Below are 24,736 nucleotides of genomic sequence, written 5' to 3'. Positions count from 1 at the left end.
ACTTGCTTGTCTGTAAGCCATGCTGTGATTGAACTTGAGTCACTGGACTCGGGTCTGGCTTCTCTGAGTTCACGAACCTGAGAAGAGTCCCTGTAGGTATGTGGAGTGTCTGGACTGATGCCGTGGGATTGCCAGTGGGGAGCGTCTGGGATTGCAGTGGTGCATGGGGACGTACACCTTCCCAGTGACCAGCTTGAGCGGGGGGATTTATCTTGAGCCATACAGTTTCTTCCCTGGAGGAATCTTCTGGAAAATGCTAGAAATACACATCCATGTTGCTTGTGCAGAACCATGGACGTGGCGTGGAGCCAGTCTCGGTGCAGACGGCACATGTGTCTGAGCTCTCTGGGCATCTCCTTTGTTGCTGGCCTTTCCTGAGTTCTCTGGGATGCACCAGCTTGTCAGTTCATCGGACAGGATCCCAGATGGCGCTTTTACTCTCAGAATGATGTTCCCTTCCGTTTCAGAGAGCACGGTGGACTTTGTTCTTGGTTGCACTGCCCCCCACGCATGCTTCAGTGCTCTGCCTTAATGTCTGTCTAGCTAAGTCTATGTGGTAGATGGAAGAATGTCCATGTTGTTCATATCCGGGAGACACACTTAGAGCAAGACTGTAAGACCATCTAATCTAACATCATTGATAAATAGTAGTGTGACAGTGGCGTGGCCTGCAGAGCCCGCAGGTCCCCATCCCTGTGATGGGCTCTGCCAGTTACTGTCTGCCGGGGCCACCCGGCGGGGCATGACCTCTGTGGTTTCCTGCCTGACACAGTCCTCAGCTGTGTGCACTGGAGCTCCTTCCCAGCTGTGCAGGGACTTAGGAACGCAGGGGAGCAAGACGCCCAGCAGCAAGGGAGGAACCGAGTCTCAAGACGGTCACCTGACAGCCAGAGCAGAGCAGAGATTCCTGTCTGTGCCTGTCACATCCGACAGTCGCCCACAGAGATGAGCAGATAGCACCCCAGCCACCCTCCTGTCCCCTCCATCTCCACCACACCGAGCAGCGTCCTTCCGTGTGTCACCTTGTCACATTCCCACACCCCACGTGTGGAGGGCCTGTGTCCCACTCTAGAGGGGTCACAGAACCACGCAGACGCCAGCTGCTCACACGTACTGGCATTGCTGGGGTCAGACACTCCTTATGAGCTCTAGCCCTCCCCGGGCAAGCTGCAATGAGAGCCTTACTTATTCCCAGGGTATGAAGGGGCAGGCAGGGCTAGGTCCCCGGACCTCCCCTTGGCTCCTCTCTGTGGGAAGGAGGTGGGGGCTCTGGACAGAAGGCACACACACGGGGTCCCTGGGGAGGCGTGGCCGAGCTGCTGTGGAGCAAAGGCGCCCGGAGCATTAGTGGAATCGCCGTATCGTTCCAGCAGCGTCTGCAGACGCCCAGGACGCGGCCTCCAGCCAGTGCGGAACGCCGTGCTCTGTCTCCTTGCTGGTCTCGCCCTTGGGACAGCTCCCAGCTCAGCCAGCCCAGCCTCCTGAGGTCACCGGGGCTGAGTCTCTGCATTTACGTCGTTTCCATTCATCCACGGTTGGGCTAATTCTGACAACCCGCCCTGTTTCCTGGAGCCGGGGGTATGGTGCTGGGGTCTGGAGGTGCGTGGAGGGTGGGACCCTCTGCGTCCTGGCTGAGGGAAGACATTTGCCTTCCCGTAGCTTCTGACCATGCCCGCTGTCTCATGGTCCCCTTCTTTCTCTTTCTCTTTGAAAAGCTCTTCTGGCATGACCACAGCCTCCTTCTGTCATGCATCCTTTTTAAAAAACATTGTGGTAATATATCCATAATAAAATTTTCCCCTTAACCATTTTTAAGTTAGCAGGTCAGTGGTGTTCAAGACACTGACAGTGCTGTGCAGGCGTTTCCCCCCGCCCAGTCTGTCGCCAGAACTCTGGCAGAACTCCAACTCTGTCCCCACGGAACATGAGCCTCCTGCCCCCAGCCCCTGGCACCACCGTCTTGGTGTCTGCGGAATGGTTCCTCCAGGGACCGCACACGAGTGGAATCGCACAGTGTCTTTCCTTGTCTGACTGGCTTCTTTCCCTCGGCATCCTGCCCTCCAGGCCCCGCCCCACCAGAGCAGGTGTCGGACGCTCCTCCGTGGGCAGGGCTGAGTAATAGTCCACCAAGTGAACGTGGGTCTGCAAACAGCTGTTCTCGTCCCGCTTAGTTCTTATGGGTCGATACCCAGACGTGGCTGGGTCCTGCAGTAGTTCTTTTAATTTCTTGAGGACCTGCCATACTCTTTCCACAGCGGCCACGCCAGCCTGCATCCCACCAGCCATACACCAGGTCCGGGTCTCCACGGCCATGCCCCACCATGCCTGCTGTGGAGCGCCACCTGTTGCGACCTCCGCTACGCACAGGACAGCCACCCTGTCACCCCCCCCAATTTTCCCAACGTTACCTGTGTCGGTTCCGTGGTGCCCACATTGTCCCGAAGCAGGTCAAACTGCGTTTCTGAGTTTACAGTTCACAAAAGAAGACCGAGGAAGCTTCAGAGGACACGGATGGTTGCCATAACTTTGATGCCATTGGCTTAACATCCTCTTGCAATTTCCGGGGACTGAGCCATGGTTTGAGTCCCCATGTAAAATTATATCCACGTTTCCAAATCTTCCTTGGGCTCGGTGAACACATCAGCTCTCAGAGAGCAGGTCATTTCGGTTCCTCGCTGGACCCAAATTTGAGATTCTTCTTGACTACTTGTTATTTGCTTTGGGAGAAACAAGACACCTTCGTTTCTAGAAACTCACCGATGTGTTTCTGTCGCTGTAAGTACCAGCTACAAGTGGTCCTTAGCGAAATTTCAGTCTTTTGTTTGTAAAATGCAAGGGTATGTTTAATGGTTCTCCCCTTCAAGGAGAGAGTGGGTTTGAGCAGGGTTTCCACTAAATCCTGCACCCAGTCGCAAGCCGCATCATGCAGATTTTGGCCTTTTCAGGCTGTGTAATATGGATCTTTGACATAAATGACATGAAATGATCTGAGGCTTTTTGTTGGAATTCCCCATATGGGAAAACTTGGAGTGAAAGAAATTTGTCATCAAAAATGCTGTGTTTCAAACCAGCATGTGTGCTTGTGATGTGTCCCGCTCTCCAGGGAGCTGAGGCTCCTGATGGGAGTGCCGTGGTTTTGTGGTTTATCTGTCCCTCTCCAACTTCAGGAACCCGTGACCCGTTTAGACTGACGCTCTCACCTGTAATTTCCCTCTGATCCTTTCTGCTGGCACAGCCCAGAGATTCTCCCCCTTATGCTGTGGGTCCTTGTGGCGCTGGGCACCATCCTCCAACGTTTCTACCACCAGAGACCAGGGTTGGCACCCTCAGATTTGCCGAGTGAAAGGAGCCATTATTCTAGCGTGTCAGAAACCCGGGTGACCCCAGAGAAGGCCACATTCAGGTCTGCAAGTAGAGATTTTAGAAAAAATCATGTTTGTTTTCCTATTAGAGGGGAGATCAGATTCTTTCACTTGCTTTTACTCTGTGAACAATCAGAGGAAAATGACAAATCTGGTGTGTCAAAACATACTTGTCTGTATCTGTCGGTCAGCGTCACCGGGGTGTGGAGGAGGCTGTGGGTGACACATTCGGATGTGGATGCAGCCAGAGCAGGAATGTGGCGGGGACCTGTCACTACCGGGCTCCATCGCAGCAGGGTGGGCTTGGCAGGGAGAAGCCACCTGGGAATTGGGACGAGGTCTCAGGGTCCGGCCTGGGCTCCTCCGAAAGCCCAGGGCAGGAGGGCTGGGACGGAGGACGATCTGGAGCACCACAGGAGGTGCTCCCTCTGCCCTGCGCCTCCTCCCTTCGTGCAGAACCTGCACTCACCCTCACAGCCTCACCCCGCGGACCTCTGCCCATCACCCCGTGAGCCTCCGGTCCTCAGCTGATCACTTTCAGCTTCTCGTTCCTGAAATTTTCATCTCTCCTCCCACCCCATTCTGTCCAAGCTGGCTTTGACACTACATTTCACTTCCCCGGATTCCCTTTTAAAAACACTGGGTTTGGCTCATGGGAAATGCATGAGTATCACCCCTTGGGAACCTCAGGTAACATGTCCCCGGCCAGAGTCATCGACCCCACACGAAGGCCCTCCAGCCAGCCCGGCGGTCACGCGCATGTGTGCTCACAATCCCATCCCTGTCCAAAGCCTTGAGATTTATTTTAATACATTTGGAACTTTTAGGTTCCCAGGGTGACTCTATACCTGGAAATTAAATTGCAGGCTTACAAGTAATTCCTTTCCGTGCTAAACGATCAAAGGAGGCAAGTCTGCTTCTGTCCCGGGCCAAACAGCAACAGAGCTGGGACGCACGGGGTGACGCCTGTTGACATGGACAGAAACCCCGCCAGCCAGATGTGTGGTGGGTTTCCGTGACGACGCACAGAAGCAGACTGAACGTGTGTTTGTGTATGTGGCCTCCACACCTAGAGCCGGCCGCTGTGAGCAGCCTGGAAAGGTGACAGAGGCTCTGGGAACAGCACAGACAGGGTCTGGCGTCTGAATGCTGACCTTGTACACACACAGCATCTCCCAAACCTAGCGGTCCTGGCCGCCACCCTGTCAGGCTTTCTGCGGGCTGCACAGAATTTCAGGAGCATCTTGGGATTGATGATTTTTCCTAGTGTTTGGTAAGAAATAACCCAGGAAGACATGCCTTAGGCCTAACAGATCCCCAAGCCAAACTCAAATGAACACCTCTAGAAAGACAGCGTATGAGGGTGAGGGTGAATTTTGTTCTCTCTTGTTCTTTGGTGACATGGCCACGGTCACATGACCAGGTTTCGCCACCGACTGCGTGTTGTTTTTCCAGATGAGCGAGGCAGAGATGAACGGGCAGTTCGAGTCGGTGTGTGAGTCCGTCTTTAGCGAAGTCGAATCCCAGGCCATGGACGCCCTGGACCTCCCCGGATGTTTCCGAACGAGGAGCCACAGTTACCTTCGAGCCATCCAAGCCGGCTACTCCCAGGATGATGAATGTATTCCGGCCGTGACGCCCTCCAACACCGCCTCCACCATCAGATCCACAGCAGGTAAAGGCGCCCTTTCTGACCTTCCTAGCGAGATACGTGCAGGCGAGCGTGGAGTCTCCTCCCAGAGGAGCACACGCTTCTTCACTGCAGGTGAAATACACTCTCCAAACGTTTGGTACATTTGCCAAATGGCACTTATCACATCGTCATATTTGCAATGGGGTTTTGACACATTTCTTTCATAGCTGACCTTTCTTTTTCTTAGGATGCGATCTCTTGGTATCAAGATTCTTTAGAATAATCCAGCGTAACTTCTGTAGTTTTCTATAGGAAACAAGTTTAAGCGCTGACATTTGGACAGTGATTGTGCTTTAAATACCAAAGTTCGCTAGCTTGCAGTCAAACCTGAGGGGACGTGCCCCAACTCCCGGGCCCCTCCTCTCCACGTCCAGTCTGAGCGTCCACTGCGTGCCGGGCAGATCCATAAACACGACTCATTGCTCAGAGCAAATCCATTGTTCATGCAGATTCACTAATGCTCCTTTTGGGCTCTGCGGGTTCAGTGCCACAGTTTGCTTGCATTCTTATGGAAAACCACATCCACCCCTTTGAAAATTTACCACCTAAACTGAGTATTAGTGCATGAGAGCTCACTGCTCTGTGCTGTTTATGTAACACAATGAATATACATGGCCTGGAGAAACCATAAAACATCACAGCAATAAACGCTCCCCGGGCTTGGTACAAAGGCCAAGCAGAGACACTCAGAAACCAGCCGCGCTGAGGAGCGAGGTCCCTGCTCCTGGCAGATGGGGAAGTGGCCGGCACGTCGGAGCAGGGAAGGGACCAGTCTGAGGAAATAGCGAGGATATTGCCGGGCGAACAAGCACGGGACCGGAGTGGGGGGTGGGATGGGAAGCTCAGGAAGGGGGTCTCACCGCCCCATCAGCAACAGGAAGCCTGGAGGAAAATGTGTGGTGGGAGAGCCTGGAGATGGGAGAGGGTGACCTGCATTCAGGCTCATCCCGGGATTCCAGCCCTCCAAGACGGCAGGCTTGTTAACGTTCTCTCAGTGTTCAAAAGAAGCAATCGCTATGAATAACTTATCCAGGAAGCCTAGAGATTCGTTTTCAAGGGCCTGTGGGTCCTCGGCAATCTTTTTGTGTGGCTCTGTGGCACCCATGTGGGGGATTGGTGACATGTCTTGACAGTGAAGCCTTGGGGTGTTCAGAAGAAGCCCACTGGACCATGGGTGCTGTGTTCCCACCACACGGCTCCCTGGCAGTGGAGAGGGTGGAGCCACGGATGTGCTCAGTGGACATGGGCAGGGCTGTGACTGTTACCGAGGCATCACCACGGCGGGCTTTGTGGGCGGCGGGGCTGAGCCTCTGGCCCTCCTCCCACGTGGCCCAGCTCTCAGGAAGTCCCTGACTCCCCTCAGCAGAGTCATGGATCACCTCTCCCACTCTGCCCTTTGTGGAAAATGACCAGATTAAAAATTTAGGGAAGTAGCGAGCTTTACAACCGTTGCATTTTAAAAAACACACTTTCAGAGATCTTTGCTGATACCTTCGCCAATATTTGTTGAATGTCTCTTATGAGCAAGTGACAATTAAGCACTTTCATGATCTTCGGAAAGGCTTTGAAACAATAATTACCTAGTAGAAAATGACTTTATTGTGTTTAGAGCTTTCATTATGGAGAGAATAAAAAGAAAACTGTTTTCATAGAGATAATGCGAGAACCAGTGCAGAACTTAGACTAAAATTCTAATTTATGTACGTATCATTTTCCCAAGTACATTGTTGTGCTCCCAAGATGTATGCACCAGATAAATCACAAAGCATGCTTCTATTCAGCATTTCTCCTGGATCTTGGCCAGGTTATGGAGTCACGATTCCCTCCAGGCTGAGGGCATGGGGGTCGTGCCCCGGTCAGGGAAGGGTCTGAGAACTGGATTAACAGAAGAAACAAAAACCGCTAGGGGAGATTTCTAGCACAAAATGCCTTTTGAAGAAAGGGGAGTGCAGAGGACGTGCTCATTCTTCCGTTTCCTGCTTTACCCCAAGCGTTCCGCGGATTTATCATCCTTCTCTCCATAGAATTGGGAGGGCCTGCAACAATTGTCAATTTAATAAGATTGAGAAAAATACCTAAGAAATGAAAAGCCCCTATCTGAAAAAACACACAAGAATGAAGGTAGAGGGGAGAAACTGTCCAACTACACAGGATGTAAATACCCACTGACCTTCCAGTTGGACTCAGGGCTTCCTGTCAGGGAGGCAAAATGGGACATCAATCATTTTGTACCAATCTGTTCAGAAGACCGTACCCCAACGTTCACTTCTAATAGCTATCCTCCGTGGGTAGGTGTGTACGTGTGTGTGAAGAGAGGGGGATTATTTCGACAAATTGATTTTCTTTTATGGTTCTACAACTATCTCTTGAAAATAATTCCAAAAAAAACACTATTTTCAAATTAATTCACAGCAATTACTTGGAAGCCTAAGATTTATTTAAATGTTTCTTTTTGCATACTTGAAAAGTAGAAGTTGGTGTAATTAGGTTGTCTCCCCTTGAACAAATGCAAACATGTAATTTTAATATGCACCTAGTAATAATGACGTATCCAGTAGACACATGGAAGGCTTTCTGTTTTAAACACCGACAGGTCGAGCTGCCGGCGTGTGTTGCTTGTTTGGAGGGGACGGGGGGCGGGGGGTCAGCTGAGCTTAACCCTGAAGGGCACGTGGAGACTGGACCAGAACAGTCTCCTGCACAGCTGGGCAGGGAGCTGCCGTGGGGCCCGCACGCACGCTCGCGGGGCGACCCCCACCACGGACATCCGTCCTGCACTGTGTCTTCCATTAGGAGAACCACTGCGTACTGATTAGTGTCCTCTCCTTCAGTGGAGTGGTTTTGAAAACCTCTAACTTCCATTTCACACACGGGTTCTTTCTCGTCTGTGAAATGATTTATCAGAGAGATTTACTTGTCTAAATATGCATTTCAGCCGATCTTTCTAGGGAGAGAATGTTATTGATACTGTGGAGAAAATGCTATAAAATTAGATTATAATGATTTTTCTCTGGGTCAAAAGTTTTTTCAACAAATGTCACAACTGATTCTAGAAGTCATTAAAACAAAGGGAAAATCCATACAAAACATGACAGAGGAAACAGCCATAAATTTGTTTTTATTTCATTGTTTATAGTTCAATAGTAACTTGTCCCTCAGGGGTACATCATAATTCCAGTTTCCAGGAGCGCCTCGGGCCTCTAGGTTTCGACTGCCCTCCAGAGCCTCTAGGTTTCGACTGCCCTCCAGAGCCCTCCAGAGACCGGGCACGACTCGGTCCATTTCCGTCCCCGCACCCCCTTCGCTGACTCTGGGATGACATCGGGCCCCCGCTCACCCCAGGGATGGCTCCCATCTCCAAATCCTGAACCTAATCTCACTTGCAAAGTGCCTTCTGCCATGAAAGGTGACACAGTGTCCAGAGATGAGAATGTGAGCAGCTGGGGTGTGGGCATTCTTCTGTCTACCGTCATAGGATCGTTACGTAGTTACAATAGTGAAGACTGTAGTAAAGACTGGCTGAGTGCCTGGAGGAAGGGATGCAGGGATGAGGTCTTCTCGGACACCGAGCCTGGAGTAGATGTCCATGTCCTCTGGGTCCAACAGAAGCATGGGGAACCCATCGCCCTGCTGGGCATGTGAAGCTGTCCTTGTCATGAACCCAAACCCCTCCAGCTGACAGGAAACCAAACCCCGTGGAGACTGCCGGACAGGGGTCTGGTGAGAAGCCCTCAGCTGTGGCAAGGTGACGTGGAGGCTCTCCTCTCCGCTCCCCCAGGATCAGACAGACTTCCTGCCAAAGGCAGGTCTCTGACCGCGTGGCCACAGGAATCTGTGGCATCTGAAGTTCAGGGGCAAGCACTGAGCACGAGGACGTTCGCCTCCTTTATGAGGCCGACTGCGGCACTAAGCCCTTTGGAGGTCAGACAGTGTCTCTGCAGAGTCTTACTGGGCCTTCTGCTTTGCGTGTGGACTTGCGTTTCGGAAGAAGTCAAGATACGCAGGCTGGACATTGAAAAGGTGGACGTCATCTGTGTGATGGGAATTGCCTGATTTCCGTGGGCAACGGAGAATCATCTATCACTGTATCCACGTTGTGCTCTTGACCTTCCGGATAAACAAGTGAAAGACAGCCTCCGCCCTCAGGCCCGGGGAGGGAAACTGTGCAGACATTTAGCTGAACACAGAGGAGGGGCCCTACCTTTACCAGCAGGTAGTGCTGGAGCCTGAGATTGCAACGTGCCCTCTCCTCCTAGAGCACCTGTGTTCAAGCAATCCTCGCCCCCCCCCAGAAACACGCCCCCGTGCACTTAACTGGGTGGGACCCCAGAGTAAGCGACCCCCAGTCGTGGGCTCTATGTCTGTTCCATCACCGAACTTGTCAAAGTGCTGAGTCTCAGTAGGACGGAGACGAGACCCCCAACCCCCAGCCTCACAGTCCAGGATCCCTACACTTTACGACTGTGTGCGGCTGACCCTACCCCCCATCTCCTACTTGAGATATGGGCGTGACTGGAGGACGTGGGTTCTCGGCGGCTCAGTCGGAGACACACACAGGAAATTCTGGCCCATCATTGTGGGAGAAGCTAGTGACTGTCGCTGGTCACTTAGGCGCCTGTAATCTAAATAACCAGTGAGTAAACAAATAAACCCACGCCTGCATGCCTAAATGAGTCGATGAATCAGTGAATCATTCCAGCAGACCGCGAGGTACCGCAGAGGCCCCCCAAACGTGGACGTCGCCTCCCACGCCCCGGCGACCAGCCCATGCCTTCCACTGCTCACCCAACGCACGCCCGTGGCATGCCCCCTGGACCTCTGCTCAGCCTTCCGACTGGCCCCCCGGCTGGACTTCTCATCCTGTCTTCACCCCACCCTCCACACTCCTCTGATTTTCTTTCCAAAAATATAGCCCCCCCCCAAATAAATAGAATGGAGTTAAATATAATTAAAAATATAGCCCGGCCCCAATATGTTCTCCTGGCACCCTCTCTCAGTTTCCTGTTACCAGTGAGCAAAGGCTCCGTCCCCTGCAAGGATGATAACCCTGGGTGACCTGACCCAAGCTCGCCCCCCAGATGCCCTGAGAGCCCATACTCGTGCCCACTCTCTGGAGACCCTCTCATTGCTTTTGCATACGCCCTGAGCAGCCCAGAATTCGCTTTCCTGCGTTTCTGTATGTAATTTTTAGCTATGCCTTAAGCTGCAACTCAGAAATCATTTCTTCTAGGAAGGCTTCTGTGATTCCTTCTTCTAATCAGTTTAGGTGCCAACGTAAATTCATTAGTCCTGGGGCTCCTGGGTGGCTCAGTCAGTGAAGCCTCTGCCTTCCACTCAGGTCATGATCTCAGGGTCCTGGGATCGAGCCCCACATCTACTCAGTGGGAGTCTGCTTCTCCTTCTCCCTCCACTCCCCCTACTTGTGCTTTCTCTCTCTGTGCCAAATAAATAAAATCTTTGAAAAAAATAATTCATTAGTCCCTACTCCCTGATCAGACAAGTTTCAATAGAAAAAATTATTTATTAAAACAAATCCTAATTTTCATTTCTTTTAAAGATGTACAGATATTAGATGCCCAGAAAATGAGGCTACAGTTAGATTTACTATTTCATGTATTTACATTATCTTTATATATGTTTTGAAAGCATTGATATTATGGCTTTTAGTCCTTATGTGTTAGTTTAAAAAGTATTACATTAAAACAAGTTATTTAAATTCATATTATTGTAAAATATCCTGAGAACATTGAAAAGAAAATACTTTTGCTCTCTCAGGAAAAAAAAAAAATCCTGTAACAATGCTTTTAAATCAGATCACCCAAAGTGAGTTTTTAGTTTTCTTTCTTTACAGTGATATAAACTCACATTGGTGGGGCGCCTGGGTGGCTCAGTCATTAAGCATCTGCCTTTGGCTCCGGTCATGATCCCAGGGTCCTGGGATCCAGCCCTGCATTAGGCATCTTGCTCAGCAGAGTCTGCTTCTCCCTCTGCCCCTCCTGCCACTCATTCTCTCTGTTTTTCTTTCTCTCAAATAAATAAATAAAAATCTTTAAAAAAAAAAAAAAAAACCTCACATTGGAAATGAGAGGAATGTGACCATAAAGTCCTGTATATATGTTTCAGTTTATTGATTATCCAGACTTAATCATTTCACATACGTCATCTTTAAAATGCACTTAAAAATTATAATTCATTTGTTACTTTTGTAACTTCAAATTTTCATTCTTTGCTTCTGGGTTCCAAGATACACTTAAGACAATTTAATATGACAATTTTGGACTTACACAAAAATGGTTTCTAGTTAGCAATTTCTAGATTCTGGAGAATTAGCCTTTTATAAGAATTATCCTTTGAAGCATGGCACATAAGTGGAAGAGAATTAGACTTCTTGCTACCCACACGTCCTTCCCGTTGTGTTGGAAGTGGCTGGTGGGCTTCTGCTCTCGCTGGCCGTGGAGGACGAAAGCATTGTCATCCTGAGGAATGTTGGAAAATCTCATCTGGGATGGTTGACTTTGTGTGTCAGCCTGACTGGGCCAGATATTTAGTCAAATACTATTCTGGGTGTTTCTGCGAGCATTTGGTTTCTTTCTGCTGAGTGAACGTTTGAATCCGTAGGACTGAGAAAGCAGACTGCCCTCCCTCATCTGGGTGGTCCATGTCCAATCAGTTGAGGGCCTGACTAGAACACAAAGCCGACCCTCCCATGGGTAGGAGGGAATTCATCCTACCTGACTCTTCAAATTGGGAAATCAGCATTTTGCTGCCCGGGAACTTCCCTGTGGGGAAGCATGGCTGCGGCTCAGACCCAGGCAGCAGACTTCTTACCTCCCATAGCCCGCACCCTCCCCTAGGCCGTGGACATCAGAAAGGAAAATCCAGACTGACTGCCCCCACCGGGGCCTGAGATCGAGTCCCAGCCACCAGGACACGTGCCATGGGAGAGGGACGGGTCCACCGGGCCTGTCAGAAGTGAATGGAGCCAGAAGGCAGACGACACTCTGGAAACTCAGTTTTGGAAAGGAGAACCACGGTGAGCCTGAAAAAGCCCCACAGAGAAGGGAAGGAGAAGTCAGACTTCAGAGGTGACCCAGAAGTGATCAGCAGCAGGGGACCCGCGACTCAGCAGTCACACAGCCCGAGGGCTTGGCGCTCATCCCAGCGTGGGCTGTCAGGGCCGCCGCGGAGATCTGCGGGGTTAGAGCTCGTGGCTCCAGGTATAAGGCTCTCGCAGATGCGTCCACAGCTCACGCCCTACAGGAAACTGTAATGAGGAAAGCAGACAATCTCTCGGCAGAGGTCACCTGCTCTGGAATTGAGGTCCCAACCTGAAGTCCAGGGGTCCCTAATATATTCAAGAGTCAGGACTGCATGAATGCTGATGGGTTAAAAAGTGGATCTTTATTTTTACTAACTTCTAACTGTAAGAATTCCTTCGGTTACGGATGCAGGCCACGGAGCGCATTAACAGTGGCAGCGTCTGTGACGCCATCAAGTACGGAACTCAAGACAGCGACGGCCACTCGGTTCTTGACACTGTTTCAGAACATCCCCGAAGTGCATCAGGCTTGGAAACGACAGTGGTTATTAGTCCTGCTGTCGGACCTTATCGTTTGCAGCATTAATACACGCATCTGTGTCACAAAAATGTTTAACATTTTGATAACCATAGTTCAATGTAAGTTTTTTAATCGTCTGTATTTTATTTTTTATGGTTAAAACATTATTTTGAGGAGGAAGTTGTAGGCTCCACCAAACTGCTGAGGGGTCCATAGTGCACGGGAAGGGTTAGGAACACACGCTTCCCGCCGGCAGGCATCATAATGAGATTTCTCTGCCTATAACAACGAGGTCAGGTACATGCAGTGTTCGGTATCTCACAGATAATCAATATCAGAAGCTATTTTAGTTTTTACTTGTGTATTGTCTTCCTCTACTGGAATGTGAGGGCCTTGAGAACAGGCACCTGCTAGGAGCAGTCAAACATGCGATCAGAAACATCCAGAACAACGTCCACACTTAGAAGGGGCTTGAATTCATCACATGTGAATCACCTTACGTGTCTTGTGGCTGGAAGGACTTGTAGGAAGGACAGGATTGTGCTCCTGGACTAGCTTTATTCATGGCTGGGGACACACAACAGCAGGGTAACGTTGTGTCTCCAAACTGGTCTCCAACGGTATGTCTCCAAAGGGTTGGGCACTGCCGGTCCCACAGAACATACCTCATTCCCGGGTCTCAGGTTACCAGCAGTGTGGCAACAAGGATGTGGTATGGGGAAGCCCACGGCTTGTTCATGGTGGCGGTCCTTCGTGGCGAACTGGTCACAGAGATGTCTCCAGCTACATGACCAGTCTGAACCCACCAGCTCCAATGAAACCAGCTGGAAACCACAAACACCATGATTATTACCAAACAGCACTGGTGCTGACAAGCTGGGACGTCCCGCATGAAGCAGTCACAAACCTGAAGTGACAGGACATCATTTATCTTGAGATAATATACTTCATAGGATCGACCGAAGGTCATGACCATGCTCAGGGCGCTCGGGGGTACACTCCAGATGAATTTAGGTTCCCCGATTGCTTCATCTACCCTGACGTGGCACAGGACTCCATAAATATTTGCTGAACGCGTGAATAATTGACTTGAGAATCTATGGTTTATAAAATATTTAAATCCATTTACATGAACAGTTTGCACTGACTTAATATTTTAAATTCAATATTTAAACTCCACCTGCGCTTGGCTACTACCCAGTTGGGCTTTTCTTCTTTTCGATTTCTCTGTGGGCAGTCCCAGTTCACGAGCACCCACTGCTTTCTTTAGACGTCCCACAGGACACCTGATCCAACCATCTACAACATGGACCTGCGAGACAGAATACAGTAGTTTAGTTTCTTAAATCAATTCCATCCCAGTTCTGAGCGCCTCACCCTCCTGCCACCAGAAGACTCAGCCTCAGTCATTTTGAGGTGAGCCCAGAGCTTGGCAATGCCAGCACCCCACATGGCAGCAAGGCCCCCGGAAACCTGACGCCAGCTGCCCAAGATCTCCACATCCCTTTTGCAGGCCCCCCCGGGTCTCCTGGCCTCATGGGGGCCTCATCAGGGCTGCAGCTCCCCGAGGCCCACAGACCCCTGTCCCTGGCTCCCACCGCTGTCCTCTTCAAGCTCTGCTCTCATCCCGCCGCACCTGGACCCCCGGGCACTCTCTCTGTCGAGTTCAGGCTGTCACAAAGGTCCAGCCAACGTTACCCTGAAGTTGACTTCCCCCAACGAAACCTTCAAGAAGGGGAACCCCAGAGCTGGCTTGCGATTGGAAGGACTGTAGGAAAAAAACGTGCAAGTAACACCCTAATGACTTAACCTGCAGTGTGGACCTGGTGCGGAGGTCTACCCGGGTTGTCGTTGTCATTCCTCGGACGACGTCTGTGTACGCTTCTGAGAAGAGGCTCTCCGTGGTCCACTAAGTACAGAATCATTGCCTGTGGCCCTTCACAGTTGAATTCTCATTCTCTGCATAGGTAAGAAAACTGCATTTCTCTAAAATTCAAGACAGCCAAAGTGAAACACACGTATCTCAAAACTATTTCTGTAAGTGAAGAATAAATTCCACTACTACCTTCCTTCTGCCTTCACGAAGATACCAGAGCTACTCAAAACTCAGACTTTCAGTGAGTTGCTATTGATTGTTTATTTTCAGGAGCAGGATTAAGCTACTGGGAGTGAGTTTGGCCATTAAATGGTCCCGCGTTTGGAGAAAAAGGTTGAGTGAGGTTGATTACTCGGAGCTTAATCTTTCAACTACTGTTCAGACACCAAAAATGCTACACATACACACACACTCACACACATACACACACACACACACACACACACACACACTCAATCACGGTGAGCTGGTTTGTGGTTTAGGGACGTGGACTATGAGATTCGTATGTCTGCTGATACTTTCACATGACAGACAGGTGGCAGTAACACGTGGTAAGGAAATCGTTATGCAGAATGTAGAAAACATGTATTATATGTGTAAAGCATTCCTCTTTAAAATATATCGTTGGATGGGCTTTATTTCACCCTAACACAGCCATTAAGATGCTGCATTTTTTGAACATAAGAAATGAAAGGAAAGGCTGGAAAATCTCAGTGGATTGATCACGGGTCGTATTTATCCCTCTGTTGATCTGTTTGTTATTTTTCGGATGCCAGGGAGGAAAGAGATAAGGAGGCGTGAAACGACAGATCGCATCAGATGTTATCGTGAGTATAAGTAGGATACGTAAGGAGAAGATTGATTAGCTGAAGCAACAGAGAGCTCATCGTTGGTGGAGGCAACCACTGGTCCGCTGAGCTCCCGGGAGGTGACCCTGCAAGCTCACACTTCTGGTTCTTTAAACTGTCTCCTTCCGTAATAGAAGCCGGGCGTTTTCTTATCAGTGTACTGGTTTGTGGTCGGTCATTCATTTGCGTCCATTTGGATCAATCATACGCCATCAACCGAATCCAATCCACAAATACCTCTTTCGTGCCTAACACCTGTAAAATAGCGGAGAGCTGCTTCATACAAGGAGAGGGAGGAGAACGCGAAATAGGTTTAGGAGCTCCAGACGCATGTGCAGATCGATAAATAATAATCATGTTCAAAACTTCTCTACCAAGACTTGCTAGTCAATGTTTAATCCCTTCTCGAAATTAGTATTAACGTTCTTACAAAATGTCCTATGGTTTGTAAAGTGGTCAGCGTTCTCTTCTGAATACTTGCAGCATGAGCTTAGGTCCTTGATCTTAACTGGGAGGACACAGGAGCTCGTTCCCACATGTTCCTTCGTGCAGACCGGGATTTAATTGTCTCTGTGAGGGGATTTCTGAAAGACAGACCTGGCAAATGGTACTTAAAAAAGATGAATTTCTTTGGCATGTGGGGCTACTCAAGGAGCAGGTACTGTGTGCTTTTCAAGAGATACTCGGTGGGTCCCCATCTGCATTTCTTGGGTTTGGAGGACAGAGCGTGGAGCCGAGTCCCTGAGATGCTGGGGCAAGTGCGGAGAGCTGAACTCACCCGGGAGTCTCCAGCATCCAGAGCCAGACAGTCTGCACGCAGCATAATCTCGGGATCACATGTTGAGTATTTTGGAGACCAGTGCTAACAAGGAAAGCCGTTCGGTGTCTCAGGCGTTCAGCACGAGGTCTGTGTTCTGGGATACGGAGGTCAGCAGACCCTGCAAACACTCTGACCCCATCTCTTCCCTCCCCGACATCTCTCTCCGGAAGAGCCAGGGTGCACCAGAGGAGCCCAGGACACGAGCGTGCGGCCGAGACTCCTGGAGCCCATTACACTCCCGTGACGTGTCTTCACAGGCAGCTCTCAAGCCAGAACAAACAAGTGTGGCCACGTCCGTGGTCCCAGAAAAGTCACGAGGGAACAGAATCATTGGTGCTGTAAGAACAGCAGCTTTCAGCCCGGCTCAAGGGCTGGAATGGGGCACCCAGCTCCCTGGGCCACCCGTCAGGCCTCCAGCGCCTCCCCAGAGCAGTGAAGCCCTGGGTGTAGACTTGGGAGACCCCAGCTGGGACACTTCCCCAGAAGGTGGAGGCAGCAGGAGCCACTGCGTGTGGCAGGGGCCACATGGTTCCTCCTGAAAATGGTCTGCCAAGGTCACAGCTCTCCCGCCTGCGGTCCTGGCCTCCCGCGACCTAGCAGGTAGCTCTGTTGTCCCTATTCACTGGGAACACGGGCACAGCCCGGGGCGGTGGGGGGGCGCGGCGGATAGCCTTCCCCTACGAGGTGCACAATACGGAGAGATCCCTGACTAGCTACGGGAGAGCTTGTGTTTCCTGCGTGGTTAGCTCCTAAGCTAGTGTGGCGTGGCGTTTCCGGGGGGCTGATGCGGAACTCGGCTCCTCCCCAAAGATGCCCTCCCTACGGGGCCGGAGCGCCGGTGGGGCTCATTTCGTCCAGCCCCAAATGCCTACTAATGCTCCCCCTCTTCCTATGAGAACTAAGTTGGTCTTGTTTCTAGCTTTACATTCATTAACGGGCAGGTGTGGCATTTAGAGATGTTGCTGCTGCTGTTTGGTGTTTTTAATAATTGGACTCACCTAGTGCTAATGGAATATTAGACCACACGCTGCATTTACGCAGAAATGTGGGCTGGGTTTTAGACACACAGTGGTGCTTTTCAAACACTTTAATGATGTTGTGCTTGGAGTCTGTCTTGAGTCCATCATGTCTATGCCCTTAGAACACAATGTATATATATTTTTTAATGTTTATTTATTTGAGAGGCAGAGCGCACAAGCAGGAGGAGCGGCAGAGGCAGAGGGAGAAGCAGACTCCCCACTGAGCAGGGAGCCCAATGTAGGACTCGGTCCCGGGATCATGACCTGAGCTGAAGGCAGATGCTTCACTGACTGAGCTGCCCAGGTGCCCCCATAACGTATATTTTAATAACTGGTTTGGTTTGGTGTGCCGCCCGCACCCTGGCTAGGCACAGGCACCGGGGAGGCAGGGGCAGGAGAACAGGTTTTTCTGTGACGTTCAGGATACCTAGCATGGCACAGGTGAGGCGCACACATCAGGACACACCTGTCACTGCACCAACCCTGCCCGGGGTCCCTTGCAGAACATCTCTGGGTTCACCACGCAACTGGCATCACTGCTTCTCTAGCTCCAGAACTCAGGGTCAGAGTATTTTCTTTAATGAAGGATATCGTCAGAACACAGCAGTGGGAGCTGGCCAGCAGACCAGAGTGTTGTGAGCAGTTTCCGAAGAGCACGGTGACTTCCCGCCTCGGCACGATTGCATTCTCCTGGCTTGTTCTTGTCTCCAGGCCATGTCCCAGATGACTCAGCAGGCACTTGTCCTCCATGTGCCCTTCGCCAGGGGCCCATGGAGGACGCGCTGCCCTGCACAGGACGGAGGGCTGCCCTAAGCCCTTCTCTGGGGTGTCCTCCAGAGCATGGGTACCGCGGGGGATTTGGAGCAGACGTGTCATTGACTAGGACAGAGCAGGAGCTCACAGACAACCTCACGCTTGCATTGTCCGTGTTTCTTGTCTGTGAGGTTGTCAGGAGCAGGGATCCTCCTGCAGAGGCCTCCCCCCCTCCCCGGCTCCTGCTGGTGCTGCCGGGACAGACACCACCACCAACCCTCAGCTCCCGGAGCGCCGCCAGCTCTCCGGCCACACGCATCGCTCCTGCTCGTCTCATGACACCGCTACTGCTCATCGATTCCAGCAGGCTCGGGAGGTTCGCAGAGAAGCCTCCGGCCAGGGACCTCCGATTCATGGCACAACTGACATCAGCCATCGGACCACTCACAGCAGGCACAACGCTTGGCCCTGGTGTCAGGATCGATGACCATTAACCGTCAGTCAGCTTGAGGTCATGGCGGTGCCATCCCTACCATGGGGGTGGGGCCTTGCAACTTCCTTATCGAACTATGCGGAGAAGTAGGCGGGTCTAGGAGGCGATCGTTGGACGCTGAGCATTGGGAAGGGTAAATAAGTCAGCAGGTAGGTACCGTTTTTACCCTTGCAATTAGCATTTGCCATATTGACTTACTAACTTTTTTGTGGAAGATCATTTTCTTTTCCGTGAACAAAAAGTCGCGTCTGCGGATACATTAACTCACATAGACCATTGGCCACACATTCCCTGTGTGCCACGTGTGAAAATCTATGTGAAAATCCATGATTTCACCGCCAAACAAAACACCGTCTGAGAATTTCGCCCCCTCCCCAAATTTTGATAATAAACATGTAATTCTGGTATGATTTTAATATAGACTTCATTCACCATTAAATGTCCCAAGTGAAACTGAATACACACACATTTTCTTTGGAAAATTCAAGCTCTTATTATGTAATGCGAGTTTTAAATATTTAAAGCGAAGACAGAAAGCGTCTTGAGCAGTGAAACAGCTGTCATCACTTTATTTTACCGTCTCCAAGATGCTAAATACCGGTTAGACTATAATTTCTTGCTAATTAACACATTCGAAATAGATGTCTTTGCTGCCGACCCATCCACTCTGCCCCAGCACTTGGATAGCCCACTTCGGTTTCTGTAACTTGAGGGAAACCGTTGTGTGCGTGGCTGTGGGATGTGGCTTCTGTGTCCTGCTTGATTTACACTTATGTTTTGAGACTAACATTAATTTCAGTGTCAAAATGGCTTTCATCTTTTATATGGACTCTTTCGCCTTTGAAGTTTGGTTTCTCCAACATCCAGGCTCTCATTTCGACACTCACGGACTTGTTCACTGTAATTCCTTTTATGCTATTATCTTTGAAGCTCTAATTAACAGAGGGCAGCGAGTTTAAGTGTGGCTCTTACTTTCAAATAGTGATGTTTGCCGTTTGAAATACACTTCACCTTGATTACGTATTTGTGCTCTGTACGATGGAATGCTAATTTTTAAATTTCCTTTTGGGCTTGTGAATCCCTTGTAAGGATTGCATTCAGAAACGGGGTCCAGACCGCCAGGTGTGGATGGACCACTAGGCATGTATTTAAAGTATCCCTGTGTTGGCATTTGAGATGACTCCACACCGTGGAACAACGTAGATGGGCCAGCGCTTAGTTTCATCTCATTCAAGCTAGTGGATCTCAAATCAAGTGTGTTCCTCCAGATTCTCCCTCCTAGATTTGTTAACCCAACACTCTGAAGACCTAATGCCAAGTCCCAATGACCAGCTTGGTTTGCTTTATGTCGTCTATGGAACAGATGGGTGCATACGTACTCCATGACGGTGCAGGGCGGGAATGTTCTAGCCCAGGGCCGTCCAGTGAGGCAGACGCTCTCTAGTCGCGCTGTCCGCACGGGGACCAGTAGCCGCGCAGGACCGTCAGACCCTGGAAACTCAGCTGGTGTTATGCAGGAGCTGATTTTTAGTTAATGTTTAGATATTGAGATATTTGAGAAGTTAGGTCATTTAAATGGGGTTGGTGGCTGTGCGGTTGACCACGGCAGCCTTTCTCATGCGGTCGAGGGAGGCCAGGAAGTGCCTGGTGTCAGCACCCAGCCACTGCCTGTTTCCAGCTGACAGCCCTTTAGACCCAGGGCTCTGGGCAGTCCCTTCTGAAAGGGTTTCCAAATGAGCTCAACCCCACGTGTATCTGGGAAAGTACTCTTTTTATACGCCTCTAGGTAGGAAAAACTAATCCACCTGAGACAGTTTCCTTTAGGCCTCACTACTTTTATTCAATGCAAATTTTACAGAAATCTTCCAAAAATGGATTCTATGCATGGCTCCTTCCATCTTAAATCATGTAATTAACCTTTTCTCAATGGCACAAAGGCGTATGTTGGCACCAAATACACTCAAGAAAGCCCTTGACTGAGCGGCTTCCTTCCCTGAACCCCAGGGATTTGGGGGTGACTTTCACCAACTGCTCTGATCTCTGGGACACAAGCAAAACCCAAACTAAGGTGGTAATTGGATTAGAAGGCACAGGTGTCTCTCTCCCTGTAATTAGGAAGCCACCAGCGATTTCCATCGTGTTTTACACACAGTAAAATAAATGCATGATGGGCTTTTAAAACCAAAAGTTCATCCCTGAACTCAATTTAAAAAAAATAAAATGGTCTTCAGACACCTTAAGATATTAAGTTAAATAATCATTTCATTTTTATTTCAAAATTTTTATTTGATCGCTTATATTTAAATAAACCTTATGTGATTGTTTAGAAACCTTTCTCTGTTGGCAGGGAATTCAGTAGCATTATATTGCTAAATTAAATTTTCAATTTCCAGTTGTATTTACGGTTTGCTTGATATGCATATAGAAAATGACATAACAATGCCTGTAATTAATAAGTATTAGCTCTGGTGAGTATATTCTAATTGTGTATTCCATACACAGAATTAAGACAATTATTATCTCCAAACTATCCAGCTGATTAATTGAATATTTTTCATGAATATGTTAAATGATTTCTTTAATTGTTTATTTTAGTTCTTGACAGCAAATTAACATGATCAAATGATCATTTTAAATTCTCTCTTAGCTATAGTTCCAAGCTTCTAACTGTAACGAGCCATTTAGGAATACACAATTCTACCCCACAAGATCATAGCTACCAACAAATATTTGTCACAAGACCAGACTGATGAATGAGTGAAAACACTGATTTGCATCAGTTTTTCAAAAATTCTGTCTCAATATTATTTTATTTACCTTAAATAGTTTATGTACTGCAGTTTTGATTTACTGAAGGCTGACAGCTGATACTTAATTTTTAAATTATAAAATTCAAAAGCATTCAATTAACCAGGAATGTGAATGTGATTTATTGTTCTGCTATAAATGTCCCATTCAAAAGCCCACGGAGGACCATATCATATGGACATAGGACCCCTCTAAGAGACAGTCGGTATGTTCAACATGTATATTAAGTGCCTTTCCCATGCCTTAAAATACAAATCCCGTCTTGACTCTTACACTAACATGTGAGAATAAGTCTGGTATCTGGGTGCCTAGAAGTTTTTATGTGTATTTCTAAATCTGTTTCTATAACTTACATAGTATTTCTTATTCTTAAAACAGTAAGTATCATTTATTTCTATTAAATCTGTATGTTGGATTTATGGTGGGGCCATTGCAAAGGGAAACACATGGACAAGTGATAAGTATTTTCAGGGGCTTAAAAATGTGTCGTTCCCCCCCCCCCCCGCCTCCCCGTGCATGTGTCTCCCTCAGTGGAAATGTGGGTTGCTCAGATCCCGAGGGTGGGAAATCCTCCAACATTCCACCAGAACTTTCCCTGGGGCCTTAGCTAGCCATCCCGGCTGTCTCGAGGAACCTAATGCCCTGGACGGCCACCCCAGGGGGCACTCCCCTTGAGCAGGTCCCACAGCACGGTAGACGCCATGACACTGGCTGATCACGCAAACGCCAGCCGCGAGGCTGCAGGGATCCCAAGTGTTCTGTGCACTGTGAGACTGAGGACACTGCCAACCGGCTTCTACGTCCTAGGATTTCCGGAAGATCAGATGCAGTGATCCATGTCCAAAATAATACAGTGTTCGCACTTAGTAAGTGGTCATCAACTGTTAGCTATTTCCAAGAAAACTTTGTATAAATAGACATCTTTATCATATTTGTTCAAGGGCTTTTTTCCATTCGCGTTCAAGCACCAAGAGAACACTTCTGACGTGAGCTGGCCGTGTCTGGGTCTCTCAGCCGGCAGCGGCACCTGCTGTCCCTGCCGCAGGACCACAAATCATGTGCTAACAGAGCGACAGCGTCCTCTCCCTCTCTCCAGTTGGCTGGCCAGTGCTGAGAGGGGGCGGGTCTTAAACATCACTGTTATTCAGCTAAAACAGAGAAGAGAAAAATTTCCTGTGCGAAGTTTTACTATTTAGGATGTAAAACTTGGGTGGTCTGCCAGAGGGCTGATTGGCTAGAGGGAAGAAGTCACTTGCTGTCCTTCCTGTCCCTCTGATTCCATAGTGCTGTAAAGCAGAAATGTGGGTGCTCAGATATTCTCCGGGTCCCTTCTGAACTTCCTGTGAACCAAGGAAATATCTCATTAGATGAGTAAGCAAATATTAGAAGGCCTTTTCCCCAAAAATGGTTTCACTGTTTTCTATCATGTAAGGAATTGAGAGAGAATTGCAATTAATTTCCTCTTACTCGGTCTCAACCCCATCAGCTAACAGCCCTTCAAACAGTTCACATCATGGAGTGGGAGTACATTCTATAGTTTCTCCTGCCAGATGTATTTCATTTTTTATTTTTATTTTTTAGAAAACTTGAAGCTGATCACATTAAGAGGAAATCTTGCTGAAATGATAAATGGTTCTCTCACTTACCTTTGCAATGGGCAAGGAGGAATAAAATCAGATCCAGCCATGAGAAATCAGACTGAGCTCAGTACAGGGTCAGGGAAAGACGGAGAGAATCATTATAACCAACAACTGGAGAGGGGCTGATGTCCCAGTCATGCCACCTCGTCCTGGCTGACCTTAGGAAGATGTTTAAACCCATTTAAACCTGTCTTCTCATCTGGGAAATGGAAATACACATGCCATGTACCCGGCAAGATTGTCTGCAGCTTAGGTAGGGAATAAAGTGTGAAGTGTTCCGCGTGGGGCTGCCGCAGACCCTGTGCCACCCAGTGGTGGCTATGTGTGCGCACGCAGTCGGAGAGAACCGTAGACAGACCTCATAAACATGCATGTCGTGACTGGGTCCCGGTGAGGGGCGCCGCCCAGTCCGCGGTTGCCGGGAGCATGTGTTACTTCTGCTGAGGACAGACGCCAGGGGTGGTTTTACGTGGCCAACACCGTAGTGGCCGCCCTTACTGAGTGCTTGCCTCTGCCCGTCCCTTTCTGGGCTTTATCTCCCATCCCCGTGACAACAGACAAAGAGATATCTCGAGTATGTCCCTTTTATAGGTGAGCAGACTGAGGCTGAGAGAATTTGTCCAATATCCCAGTTACCTCATTTTAGGTCAGAAGCAAGGAAGAGTCCATTCAACTCTAGCAGAACCAGAATGGAAATGCAGAGAATTTCCCTTTTCTAGAAATTTTCAGCCACAGTGCGTTTAGGCTATCCAACCAGGAGCATCCGTGTCCTGGAAGGTGCACTGTATTCATACGTCAAGATATTGAGCTGCTAAAGTGTATCAGAGCATGGGTATGAACATTAAAGCACATTTTTTTCCCCATTTGGGGGAAGAAAGAGCAGTAGAATGTCCATTTGGTATTTTCCCCAGAAAGTAAATAATGTGAAGAAAACTCTGACACTTAAAAGGAAACAAGACGGTATCCCTAGAAAACTATTATAATCGGTCAATTTATCCCCTGAATGAGAGCCTCCAGACCACTAGGGGAGAATTAGTCAACCTTAGAGTATCTTCTAAAGGAGCCCAATTTTCTCGGTAATTCCTGACCCACTGATTCCGAACCCCCTTCCACGGGGCGCTGTGTCCCGTATCGACCACAGTGAGTCCACGCGGAGTAACGGACCAGCTGCGTCCTCCCCCACATCGCCTGCTCTGTCTGGTCTCCAAGACTCAGCCCGAGCCTGTCTCCTCGGACAGCCTCCCGTTCACCCCTGGGTCCTTCTCTCCCGGGCTTTTGTGAGGCTCGGATGCAGACTTTGGTCCTCCCACCCTTCACTTCAATTTGATTATGAGCAATTGGATGGAGCCAGTGTCTTAGGCTCAAGATGAATGTTTACTGGAACCAGCGAATCTTACAGTATGATGGCAACAAAGATGAGGCACGCGGAAGAAATGCAAGGTCTCTGCAGCCCCTTCAGGGGCAGCTTTTGGGGTGTCCCTCATTACGGCAGTTACAACAATGCCTCCAGTTGACTGTTGTTACGAAATTTCCTCCATGGTTTGGCAGGGAAAATTAATGATTACGTTACAGGCAGTTAATTTCTTTAAGCAATAGGAAAGGCATCTATTTGGACATACTTCCTACAGTGTTTAGTAGGAGACCGGAGCAGCCCAGATAAACACTTCGGTATTGGGGCTTCACTGACCTGCAGAAGAACATCGCTCTTCCAGACAAGCTCTGACTGTATCTTCTACCGAGGCTGATCAGCGGCTTCTCTGAGCCACCCAGAAACTGGCTCCCCATTTTCTGCTCTGGACAAACCACGCTGATGGCATCAAACCACGCTTCCACTTCAGTGATTATTAAACAGTCTGCCTGGCACG

At 49.3% G+C, this 24,736-nt stretch overlaps 1 protein-coding gene across 1 annotated transcript in view; it reads left to right on the top strand.

The window, feature by feature from the left end:
• The window catches only part of DLGAP2 (DLG associated protein 2), a 509,882-nt gene that overhangs the window by 451,189 nt on the left and 33,957 nt on the right, over positions 1 to 24,736 (top strand). Inside the window, exon 7 of the mRNA XM_026508509.4 lies at positions 4,818 to 5,037. Coding sequence (XP_026364294.3) covers positions 4,818 to 5,037 — 220 coding nt within the window. The remainder of the gene's footprint in view (positions 1 to 4,817; positions 5,038 to 24,736) is intronic.

The sequence above is a fragment of the Ursus arctos genome, unplaced genomic scaffold (assembly GCF_023065955.2).
Source record: "Ursus arctos isolate Adak ecotype North America unplaced genomic scaffold, UrsArc2.0 scaffold_27, whole genome shotgun sequence".
Lineage (NCBI taxonomy): Eukaryota > Metazoa > Chordata > Mammalia > Carnivora > Ursidae > Ursus > Ursus arctos.
The sequence above is the reverse complement of the archived record's forward strand: the minus strand, read 5'-3'. Positions and strand labels throughout refer to the sequence as shown.